General features: G+C 52.2%; 5 protein-coding genes across 5 annotated transcripts; 4 read left to right on the forward strand and 1 right to left on the reverse strand.

Annotated features, from left to right (window-relative positions):
• Positions 1-222: 222 nt before the first annotated feature.
• On the forward strand, positions 223-1,276 carry ASPSYDRAFT_49702 (uncharacterized protein). The gene is made up of 4 exons (XM_040847895.1): positions 223-501; positions 565-876; positions 935-1,012; positions 1,067-1,276. Exons 1-4 carry the CDS (start codon positions 257-259, stop codon positions 1,221-1,223), a joined length of 792 nt encoding a protein of 263 aa, XP_040698389.1. The 5' UTR covers positions 223-256; the 3' UTR covers positions 1,224-1,276.
• Positions 1,277-1,403: 127 nt separating this feature from the next.
• Positions 1,404-2,053, forward strand: crmD (putative copper transporter crmD). Its single transcript, XM_040847896.1, has one exon. The coding sequence runs from the start codon at positions 1,428-1,430 to the stop codon at positions 1,908-1,910; it is 483 nt and encodes a 160-aa protein (XP_040698390.1). The 5' UTR covers positions 1,404-1,427; the 3' UTR covers positions 1,911-2,053.
• A 268-nt stretch (positions 2,054-2,321) lies between these two features.
• Positions 2,322-9,551, forward strand: ASPSYDRAFT_160566 (threonine/serine exporter family protein; the record flags this gene model as incomplete). The annotated part of the gene is made up of 2 exons (XM_040842921.1): positions 2,322-2,826; positions 7,504-9,551. 2 exons carry the CDS (start codon positions 2,322-2,324, stop codon positions 9,549-9,551), a joined length of 2,553 nt encoding a protein of 850 aa, XP_040698391.1.
• A 475-nt stretch (positions 9,552-10,026) lies between these two features.
• Positions 10,027-11,113, forward strand: ASPSYDRAFT_81569 (class II aldolase/adducin family protein; the record flags this gene model as incomplete). The annotated part of the gene is made up of 3 exons (XM_040851097.1): positions 10,027-10,290; positions 10,355-10,662; positions 10,757-11,113. The coding sequence occupies exons 1-3, from the start codon at positions 10,086-10,088 to the stop codon at positions 11,111-11,113; spliced, it is 870 nt and encodes a 289-aa protein (XP_040698392.1). The 5' UTR covers positions 10,027-10,085.
• A 288-nt stretch (positions 11,114-11,401) lies between these two features.
• Positions 11,402-11,925, reverse strand: ASPSYDRAFT_93505 (GFA family protein; the record flags this gene model as incomplete). Its single annotated transcript, XM_040852842.1, has 2 exons — positions 11,402-11,764; positions 11,839-11,925. The coding sequence occupies 2 exons, from the start codon at positions 11,923-11,925 to the stop codon at positions 11,402-11,404; spliced, it is 450 nt and encodes a 149-aa protein (XP_040698393.1).
• Between the last annotated feature and the right edge of the window lie 195 nt (positions 11,926-12,120).

A 12,120-nucleotide genomic window follows, 5' to 3' on the forward strand; every position in this document is an offset into this window, starting at 1 on the left:
ATGTGCGGGTAGTACTCGAGGTATTATATCGTTCAGCGCAGTCAGGTTGCGTACCAATAGTAGCAGCTTAACTGTGAGTATTACTATTGTCCATCACCTGGTAGTCACTTGGGACATGGTCGGCATAGATAAATCTCAGACTAGTGAATTGGCTCAGGTGAATGGACCACGGTCCGTTCAGAGTTTGTTTGTAACGCTGAGCGCTTCTCAACCTCACTCTTCAACACTCCCCATCCAAATTCAAGGCGCAGCAACCATGACACAGAAGGAGTTCTTCAGCGACTTGGTCTGGCTCGGCAAGATCATCAGGTTCAGCCACTCGACAGACACGTCCGGATGGAGGCTGGAAACAAAGTACAACGACAAGAACGACCAGCTGACGGCAGAGGACTACAATATTGACGCAGTCAACTACAGAAAGCCCAGTGCAGCATACGGCACCTTCCGTTGTCGCAACGTCAAGAATGATGGTGATATCGCTGTACTGAAGATTATCATGCAGTTCGTGTACCGTATGCGCTCGCTCAGAAACTCAGTATAGACTAATCCTGCGAATCTATATAGAATCCCCTACGGCGGGTCTGAATATGGGCTTCTCGCTGAACGGGCACGACAGGCCACGGACATCCTCCCCAATAACGCGTGCCACGAGATCGAGCCACTACAGATCCTCACCAAGAACAAAAGCAAGGTGACGCCGATTATCCGCGAGTTTGAGCTTCTGACGCAGGATGACGAGGGACTGGTCCCCGGTGGCTTTCTCTACTATATTCTGATGGACCATGCACCCGGCATCCAGTTGAAGGACGACGTTTTCTGGTCCTTTGAATATGGCGAGCGCCATAGAATCAGGAACGCATTCCGTGTAGCATGGGAGTATGTTCTTTCCTCCCCACGGTCCCAACTTGATGAACTGACGGCTTGCCGGTAATAGAGAGTGTTTACAGACCGGGGTATATGCTGCACACAGTAGCCCATCGCACTTGTTCTGGAACGCAGAGTCATCGAGAATGTAAGTATAAGCGACTTTCAGAATGCAGCTGCTAATGAGTTTGCTGTGGTTTAGTGTCATCGCCGGATTCAGTTTCTCGCGTCCTGCAGAACCAGACGACAAGTGGACGGACATTGAATGGGTGTTCTGGGGCCTTGCCGACTGTCCAACGACATACTTCTACGATCAGGAGGCGCTGGACCGCAGTGACAAGAGTGATTGGACTCTGTAGTAGTTCTATTCAACAAATATTAGAATAGATTAGAGACTAACTCCCAAGGTCCGTCCTGTCCCATCAATAGTTGGGGCTGATGTATTTGCATTGGCTGAGCGCAGTTGAGCACATTTGCGCGCATAAACACCAGTCCTGGTAGGCAGTTTATCCAGTATTCATAGTATGAATATCACAGCTTCTGCTCCTTCAGGATGGACTGACATGAACATGGACATGCCTGCTATTTTCACAAACAGCACAACAGTCACCCTCTTCTTCAGCGCTTGGACAACAACCTCCGTTCCAGCGTACATTTTCACTCTGGTCTTCCTCTTCGCCCTCGCCTTCTTGAACCGCTTTCTTGCTGCCCTCCGATTCCAGCTCGAGCATCACCAGTCTACTGCCTCTATTTCGATCCTCCCTCCGCCTCAGTCCTGTCGTCGAACCATCCCAGAAGCACGGCTCAGTCCACTGCCACGGTATACGGCGATCGACGATACTGAGCAGGAGGAACATTCTCAGATACCCGACGAGCGTAATGGACTGGTTCCAGATAATAAAAGCCAGACCCGCTCGTGGCATCGAATAAGGAATTACCTATTCACACTTCTTCCCCAGTGGACCCCAAATTCACCATGGAGCTGGCGCGACGGCAGTCTGGCGTTGTTGGAAGGGGTGAGGGCGTTTATTGGATATCTTCTGTGAGCATCCATACGTTGCAGGCAATTCTCGAACATGGTCTAATATCAAACTGAATGCTCGCGGTTATGACATTCAATACAGGAGTCTTCTTTGGGGTTCTTGCGGGAATTGTCGTTGGAGAGACGGTACTGGGTCGGTATATGCGACAGTCTGGAGTATCGCACGATAGCGCTTGTCATGATGGATAGACTAGAAATTACACACTACGGCCATTCCTTTCCCTCCCCAGTTTCACAATGCAACGTCGAGTATATAACCGCAGGATAGTGGCTGCTTTGCTGTCTCAACTATCGCGGGCAGCGTGCAGGATCAGGAATCCAGGATACTGTAAAATACCAATGGAATGGCCGAGCGACCATTCAGATCATTCGTCGATAGAATAATTACCATTCAATCTGACATCTGAAACGGTCAATGGGCGCAAATGTGCTCAATGGTGCTTGGCAGCTCCTTTGTCGGCGCGTAACAGTCCTACTGGGATATTTAATAACCTGCCTTTCTTTATTCTCTTCCTTCAATCCCTCTGCTATTTCCCTTCTCCCTAACCAACATCCAATCCAGTATGAAGCTCCCCACCTTGGAGGCCCTGGGTATTGGGCTCCTAAGCCTCTCCCAGCCCTGCCTCACCCAGTCCACCACCACCACCACCACCACCACAACAACAACAACTCCCAAGAACTACGGAATGCTCCTCTTCCGCGGCTTCGAAATCCTCGACGTCTTCGGCCCCCTCGAAGCCCTCTCCTGGGTCGCCCGTCGCCACGACAACATCTCCCTCTCGCTGATCTCCCAATCCCTCGACCCCGTCACAACAGCCCCCTACACACCCGCAATGAACCCCTTCAACGCCTCCTTCTTCCCCACCATAAACCCAACTCACACCCTCGAGACAGCACCACCAGACCTCGACGTCCTCATCGTCCCAGGCGGCCTAGGCACACGCGCTCCGGACTCCACCCTGCGCCCTCTCCTCAACTACATCAAAACAACATACCCGCGCCTACAGTACCTGATAACAATCTGCACGGGCTCGACGCTGGTCGCGCGCACGGGAATTCTAGACGGGAAACGCGCTACGACGAATAAAGCATCCTGGGCGTCTGTTATCGGCTACGGGCCGGAGACGACTTGGGTGCGTGAGGCGCGCTGGGTCGTTGATGGGAATGTGTGGTCGTCGTCGGGGATTTCAGCCGGGGTTGATGCGACTCTGGCGTTTATTGCGGAGTTTTATGGGGAGAGGAATGCGTCGGTTATTAGTGATTATATGGAGTATGAGTGGCATAAGGATAGTTCTTGGGATCCGTATGCGGATATTTGGGCTTAGTCTGTTCTGTTTTTGTGTTGTTGTTGTTGTTGGTGGTGGTCTTAGTGTTAATGTTTATAGGCCAGCTGGTCTGGCCTGCTTTTATTCTTTTTTCTCTTCTGAAAATTTTGATAGCACTGCTATTTATCAAGTTAAAATCCGATCCAGTTTCTCGGAACCTACCTGACTGTTCGAACAGAAGATGCACTGCCACCGTCTAAGCCTTTCTGCGGTGGGTATGATAAAACTAGTTCCCCTGGCGACGTCATTGCGCCCAGACGATAAAAAGCTGATACTGGACACTTTCCTTTACTGTTTAACAATCAAGGACACTGGAAAATGGAATGTCTGTTCGAAGCCATAGCGGCCCTCGTATGTTGCTGCACTTCCAATCTCGAGCTCAGTCGACCCAAAAAATCTAAATCCTCTCCAAATGCCACTGCAACACCCAAGAAATGTGGGTCTTTACATTAACCTTGACCGATGTGCCTTGATTCTTTGAACACTTGGTCTGATGATATGACAGAAACTCTGTACATGAGGCAGCAGTGCCTAAGAAATAATACAACACAGGGCCGAAGCTCTATATGGAGAGACCTAAATGGTTAGGTAAGATACAGATACAGATACCACCATAAACCAAACCAATCGCTAATATGCAAAAAACAGCAATTGCACACCAAGGCCACCAACCGTGACCTTCTCGCCGAGATTATACTTCTCGACTGTACCGGTGGACATGGTTTCCGCGCCAGTAGCCGGCGTCAGGAAGGCGATGATGTCCCCCGCGACAAAGATCTAGGTCATCTAGTTCACGGGGACAGGGCTGAGCTCTTCAGCGACACGGGCGGTGATTAGACGGCCCAGAACCTTAGGCTGAGGCTGCGTAGAGGAGAGGAGCGAGAAGGACGAGGATTGCTTGTATGCTGAAGATGGGGATGGATGTTTGGTTTGTGGATGTTGGATTCGGACGGTGTAGCCGGTATTGGGACTATGCATTTATTAGTATGAATGGTCCAGACATATTGTATGTTTATTATAAGTTTGTACAGATTCCTGGAATGGTATACCATGCTCGGGACTTTGAGAGCTGGTAGAGATGAGAGGTTGTTGTGAGGAAGAAGAGGAGGACGAATATTCCTGCTGCTGCTCGGCTTGGTGTATACCTGAACAGCGAAGTCTATTGAGTCGTCGAAGGCCATTTTAAACTTTCTGGTGAGATGGCCACCCCTTGTGCAGTGAACTTGCAAGTTGGACGTTGCAATTGCATGTATATACAACACCGTGGCTATGCTACATAATTTCACTTGTTGTATATAAATGTCAAATACGCATACGCGGATACGACAACGGCTACGGTACGGCTCCGGCCACGCTTCAGCCACAGCTGCAGACACCAGTCAAGCCAGCCTCGGCTGAACCCGTGCGACGGTACCAGCATTCTGTGTGGTTTGTTAAATAAGCTTACTGGCGCCTGGTCGATCGGCCGGGCCTTAGCAGGGGCTGCAGTACATAGTTGTTTCAGGGATTGCTTCTTCGAACACCCTCGCACTCGACCTTTGTTGTTCATTTTCATTAGGTTGACTAACCATGTACTCCTAAGTAAAATTAGTCTAGACTCTGTCGAATAGTGTTACATTTCTCGATTCGTATTTCTACTATTTTTACAGGATTATTTCGAAGAGGTATATATTCTGATATAGCTCCCCGTCAAGGCATTACTTCTTCAAATAAGTCGAATTACCCCTTAACTGAAGAATCTATGGATGGCGCGGATGACATTTGTCAAGACGGTAGCTAAGTACGAATCAACGAGCCATCCGATGAGAAAAGGGTGGCTGGCCCCTGGTCAGCGCCTACTGAGACGACTTGCACCCCCACAATATCCAAATGATCAACAATACCAAAACATGCTAAAACATCTTGATCTATCAGCTGGATGCTCTAAAATAGAGTGGCAAGCTCGACTTGTGGCCCAATCGGCCCGTGTAATGGGTATTGCATGGCACTTGCACGAGATATCATGAGATACCCACAACATCAATAAGCTGGGATACACTATAACATCGAGCGGCACGACCGGTGGCCTGTAAGGGACAAATGTAATGTCACGCGGCCAGTGTTGCGGCCTAATTGGATCTTCGGTGCGTGATAGATGTAGATGCAGTGACCAGTTTGAAACAGGATCTTGCGTGAAGAGCGGAAATGCGGACAGCAGACTAATTTTACGGATCTTGCGGAATTGTACTGGAGGATAGTTTGGCGAGTAAAGTTCGAATGATAAAGTTCGAGTAATAATGTCCAAGGCCAAGTCGGAAGCAGCGGATGTCGGTAAGGGCTTAATTAGCACACCATCTCCGCCATGTGCTCGCCATCTAAGGATCTGGTGTTTCCCTTGTAGGTAATATGGTACGCGGCACCTAATTGGATTTTAAAAAGACGATATACAGTGAGTACGTACGGGGCAGTCGTAAAGTTGGTGAGAATAGCCCTATATCAAGATCGACTTCTAAATATACAGTATGTCCTGACGATCACGATCACCACCATTCTCCGACGGCGTTTCGGAGTCCGGATATCCACGGCAACAAAAATATCACACGGAAGGAATGGCTGCTAACTTGGCATTATGTATGGCTCTCTTGGCTGATATCAGGACTGCCGCACATCATCATTCATCACATTAGCAATATGCCAGGGACCAGACCCAGTCCCAGACCAGACAATCCCTGCCGCTCATCTGGGCGCCAATGTCAGCATCTGACGCGGAAGAATTGGCAGGAGTGACAATCATGACGATCGGGTGGGTGGGTTCGACTTGGTCCGTGAGGTCCATGACAGACTGGACGGAGTGGCGGACCCAGAGCGGCAAGATAGGGGTCAACAGCTTTAGCCTTCAAGCCTTCAATAGTATCTGGACCTGGTCTACCGCAGCCAAAAGTAATTTGCAGGAGCAATAGACTCGTGGTTGGGCGCGAGCGTTGGGCAAAAAAGAGCATGGAGCTTCAGCTCAGACCTCGCCGATCGGAGAATGAGCTGCAATTTAGGCTAATCAGCAAGTTGCGAACGCAGGGGCGAGCTACGGAGGACAGCACTATTGAATATGAAAAATGAGAGCTTGCTGCCTAACTTCCAAGGTCTCTGAATGTCTGCATCTCAGTCTCAGTATCTCCTTGATAAGTAGTGCATCTGATTGGCCAAGATCGAAAATCTCCGAGAAGCTTAAGACCCACTGGGGCAAAAACCAAGAAAGCAACAAATCCTGAAACTGCGGCAGGAAGACGCACATGGCGCGATACCTGGATGTGATACAGGCACAGCTCGAGTCGGCATTGCGTGATCCACTCGCAGTCTGAGAGTCGACTGTCGAGTCTGAGCGAGTCTGGGCGTGTCTGAGCGAGTCTGAGCGTGTCTGAATGTCAATGCCAATCATCAAGCGTGATATCATGGCTTCGCGTCCTTTGCTATCATTCCCCACCAGGCCTCGACTCTGCTTTGAAAGTCTCTGTCCATCCTGTGACTGACTCTGCTTCTTATCTTCTCGTTCTAGATCGTTTTCTATTCTTTTCTCTTTGCCGCCAGACATCTCCACCGGGCCCATCCATGGTTGCGTGCCCTTCTAGACTCCCTGTAGACGACTGCTCTCTCTCTGCTTAAATTCCTAATTTCCTGCCCCTCCGACTCTTCCCCCACCGTTCGCTGTCCTTTATTTTGATTCTCACACTGTACATTCTGTTTCACATTCGCTTTCGTTACTGCTGGCTCCAATGTCCGCTCCAGAGGGCCATTCCTACGAATCAACCCACCCATTCCCTAGCCTCGAATCCATCCCCCTCGACGATGGCACGCCATCTGACGGGCACGCCGAAGCCCGAGTCCCAGGTCCAGATGCAGAGACAGAACCTGCAATGCCACTCCCGGCACCCACTGTAGAAGACCAACCACCCATCGGCGCCCGCATAGAAGAGCCCCGAAACCGCGTCCGCTTCCGCTCCTTCAGCAGCTTCCGCGAGGCAGACGACCGGCCACCGCAGCGCCCTCCCATCCTCCGCAATGACTCCGACTTTTCCGTGCGCTCCTACCACTCAATGGCGGACTACGACAACAACAACAACGACCGGGACATCTCCGCCAACGTCTCCGAGGCCTCCGCCGCCGACCTGCTCTCCCGCACACCCCCGGACTCCCGCCAGGGCTCGCAGTCGCACGATATCACAGTCGCCGAGCTAGGACAGCAGGGAGGCGCCGCCAATGGCAACTCGGAGGTAACGCCGCCTCGTCGCGCCGCACCAGTGTCGTCGAGTGTGCGTGAGCGGTTCCGGCACGCGGGCGAGTTGATCCGGCAACGCACGGTGTTGTTCGGGGAGCGCCTCGGCCGGGATACATTGGACGATGGTGGCGATCTGGGGGCGGCCCTGCTGCCGGATGATTTCGATGAGGCCCTTAATCACCACCATCATAACCAACCCTCTCGTCAGGATGAAGAGAAAGGTGGACTTGAAGAGTCAGCGGCCGCCCAGCCGCTTCCGAGCGCGGAGGCGCATCGGCTTGTACGCAGTGTGACCCAGAACCATGTCCGGCGGAGACGGCCGCGGTCGGCGTATGCGCGATCCGGCCAGACTACGCCTGAGGGCGCACTGCGCCCGGAGTCCTGGTATGGGAGTGGGAAGTTTGGTGGTGGGGGGATTCTGGCGCAGCTGCTTCGGCTGCAGGCGGCGCAGGGGGGATCTGGGACGTCGAGTGCGCCCGTGAGCGATGCCGAGTCCGATACGGAGTCGCCGGTGTCTTCGGGGGCTGCGACGCCCAAGAAGGAGAAGCTGAAGTGGTATAAGAAGCCGAGTCATCAGAATCAGCAGTCTTTGACCTCGCTGGTCGGGGCGGGGATGAATCTGAGTAGTGCGACGCTGCCGGCGCCGCCGGAGGCGTTTTTGACTCCGAAGCGGGGGAAGAAGAAGGCATACAGGAAGACGAGGTTGGAGGATGAGATTCGCGTGACGGTGCATATTGCGGAGATTCTGGCGCGCCAGCGGTATATCATGCAGCTGTGTCGGGCGTTGATGCGGTATGGTGCTCCGACGCATCGCATGGAGGAGTATATGAAGATGACGGCGCGGGTGTTGGAGGTGGAGGGCCAGTTTCTGTATCTGCCTGGATGTATGATCATGTCGTTCGATGATCCTACCACTCGTACGGCTGAAGTCAAGCTCGTTCGTGTTGTTCAGGGCGTCGACCTTGGTCGTCTCGCAGACACGCACAACGTCTACAAGAACGTCGTTCACGACCTCATCGGTGTCGAAGAGGCAATCTCTGAACTCGACCAGATCATGTCGCGCAAGCCTCGCTTTAACAAATGGCTTCTGGTCCCAGCCTATGGCTTTGCGAGTGCGGCTGTTGGGCCCTTTGCCTTTGAGGCCCGCCCTATCGATATGCCCATCATCTTCCTCCTGGGCTCTATTGTCGGCCTCATGCAGCACGTCCTCGCTCCTAAATCGGTTCTCTACTCGAACGTCTTCGAAGTCACCGCCGCTGTGTTGACCTCCTTCCTTGCCCGTGCCTTTGGCTCCATCCCAGGCACCAACGGCGAGAAGCATCTCTTCTGCTTCTCTGCCCTCTCCCAGTCGTCCATCGCCCTCATCCTCCCCGGTTTCATGGTCCTCTGCTCCTCTCTGGAACTGCAATCCCACCAGATCATCGCCGGCTCCATTCGCATGGTCTACGCAATCATCTACTCCCTCTTCCTCGGCTACGGCGTCACAGTCGGAACAACCATCTACGGCCTGATCGACGGCGCTGCCACATCCGACAAGTCCTGCACAAACCTCGACATCTACGGCTCGAAATACATCCAGCGCTTCTGCTTCGTGCCCCTCTTCGTCGTGTTCGTCGCTATCATCAACCAGGCAAAATGGAAGCAGTTACCCGCTATGATCTTCATCGCCCTCTCCGGGTACATCACAAACTACTTCAGCACAACCAAGCTGGGCCCTAACTCCGAGGTCGCTAATACTGTCGGCGCCTTCACCATCGGACTCCTGGGGAACCTGTACAGTCGTGTCTGGCGCGGTCACGCAGCTGCTGCGATCCTACCTGCTATCTTCGTCCTGGTCCCGTCGGGTCTTGCGTCGAGTGGTTCGCTCATCGCCGGTCTGAACTACGCCGACTCGGTGCGCGCGAACCTGAAGAACGGCACGACAGAGAATATTGCAAGCCAGGATACGTCCATTGCAAGTCTTGGTTTCGGCATGGTGCAGATTGCCATTGGAATTACGGTGGGGTTGTTTGTTTCGGCCCTTGTGGTGTATCCGTTGGGAAAGAGGAGGAGTGGCCTTTTCAATTTCTAGAATTATCCTTAGATCTTTTGCTTTGTCGATTTCACTACATATGGCGTTTGGGGATAGAATATCTGTGTTTAGCAAGCGCTGGCTTTTGGGTTGTTACTAGCGAAAACGAGTTATGGATAGATTTGCATCCAGATAATATATGGCCATTGGCGTTAATTTCTTTAATACTATCTCTCATACTTTGAAACTTTTGTCTACATTTAGTTCTATACCGAGATGGGTCTTTGGAACTGCAACCACCGGAGTACGGTGTAACTGAAATGACACCTCAACAAGCACGTTTGTATCACCAAGCATCACGCATCACGCATCTACATTGGAATAATATTGAACACGTAAGAACCGATACATAATGCAGCAGTTGGAGTAATGCTGGAGTAATGCCCGCTGTTTGATTCGCAGATCAACCTCGGTTGTGCAGTAAGGCGTCATACCCCGCTCGACTTGAAGGATAAGAGGAGACGAATGGATACTCCCACTCTCCTCTTCTCATCTATTCAATTACCAATACCCAAGCAATAATCAGTAGTCGTCATGCCTCCCTCCGCCACAGACACAGCCGCCGATGCCCTAACCAACCCCAACGTCTCCAGCCAGGAGGCCGGCGCCGCCAACGCCAAAGTCAAGATGGCCATCCCCCGCCCCCCGGTCTTCGACGACAAGCTCAAAGAACGCGAGTACCTCAAAGGCCGTCTCGCCGCGGCCTTTCGCATCTTCGGCAAGAATGGCTACGACGAGGGTATCACCCCGCTCCCCCTTGGCCAACTTTTACTTATGTTCATGGTAACTAACTGATGATACAGGCGTCGCCGGCCACATCACCCTCCGCGACCCTGTCGACCCCACAACTTTCTGGGTGAACCCGTTCGGCGTCGCATTCTCGCAAATCAAGGCCTCGGATCTGATCCAGGTCGACCACTCGGGCGCCGTGATTGACGGCGGCCCCTGTAGATTGCTTAACGCGGCGGCGTTTATGATCCATAGCGCCATCCACGCCGCGAGACCTGATGTGCTCTGTGCGGCGCATAGCCATTCTCTGTACGGACGCTCGTTCTGTACCCTCGGTAGGGAACTGGATATTACGACGCAGGACTCCTGTGCTTTCTATAACGTACGTCTCCCTCTCTTTCTTTCTTCCCCCCTCTGACTTTCCTTTGGTTTTTGATTTTCTTTATTTTTGTTTCTTGTTTAACGTGTAAATGTAGGACCACGTCGTCTACAAACAATTCAACGGCGTCGTCCTTGCCGAAGAAGAAGGACACAACATCGCGGCCGCCCTAGGCTCCAAGAAAGCAGCGCTACTCCAGAACCACGGCCTGCTGACTGTCGGCAAGACCATTGAGGAGACAGTCTTCTGGTTCGTGTCGCTGGAGAAATGCTGCCACGCGCAGCTTCTTGCGGATGCGGCGGCGGCGGGCAGAGGGGGCGCCACGGTTAAGATTGATGATGCCGATGCGGCGTTTACGTATAAGACTGTGGGATCGAGTTTGGCGGGGTATTTTAGTGCGAAGCCGCTTTTTGATGTTATTCATGAGGAGACCGGGGGGAAGTATTTGGAGTAGTTTAGTAGGCTTATCGAGGGTTGAGTTTGGGCGGGATATGGTTACTTAATTGGCGTTGATGGGACGGACTACTTGGGTTATTATTCATAACATGGCAGGGAGATTGCATAATTACAGGACTGATTTTCTGGTATACTTTTTGTCCATATGTAAAAGGTTAAGTTTACAAATACCGATAGTCCCATCATCGTAGGAGGCAGTTCGGCTTCCAAACCACAACTAAGGTACTAAACCACCTAACCCATACACCCCTATATATATACATATATACCTTATCTAGAAAGCCCCTCACATCATCGCCTCAGCCTTAAAAAGCCCCTCCCGGTCTCCAGCCAACGAATCAACCCACCCATCCCTCCTCTTACAATAAATCTCTCCACCCAGCTCCGCACACTGCGCTCTCGCCGCATCATCCAGCGTCCCCCACTTCAGCGCCGTCCAGGGCGCATCCTCCGGCGAGGACGTGAAATGCGAGCCGCACTCGCTGCAGAGCGCACGTGCGAGCGGCTTCCCGCTGTCTGCGGACTTGTCGGTGAATATGCTCGGCTTGGTGCTGCTCGTGTACCGAATCATGGAGGGCGTGAGCATGAGGTTGGAGGAGAAAGCCGAGCCGGTGTATTTCTTGCAGCTGATGCAGTGGCAGACTGCGATCTATGTATAAACAACATCCCAGTTAGTCTCTTAACTCCTTATGGGTTGAAATGGCTGGTGGGTGGGGCGGGGACCTTGGGGTTTGGCTCGGATGCTGGCAGGTCGATCTCGTATGTGATCTTGCCGCAGAGGCACGAGCCGTTTAGGGTTTTGGTGGACATGGTGGTTTATCTGTTCGACTTCAATAACTGAGGTTGTAGTTTGTATCCAGCTTCAGCCGGAATGAGGGGTTGGTCTTATAGCTCAGCAACCCCACATCATTAGTAAGTGACTATGACGCTGCTTTGGCGGAGCTTACAGAGACTCGACTTCGTGAATACATGCATAAATTCGCATTGCTGAAATCCAGGCTAATG

Source organism: Aspergillus sydowii, assembly GCF_001890705.1.
Source record: "Aspergillus sydowii CBS 593.65 unplaced genomic scaffold ASPSYscaffold_13, whole genome shotgun sequence".
Taxonomy (NCBI): domain Eukaryota; kingdom Fungi; phylum Ascomycota; class Eurotiomycetes; order Eurotiales; family Aspergillaceae; genus Aspergillus; species Aspergillus sydowii.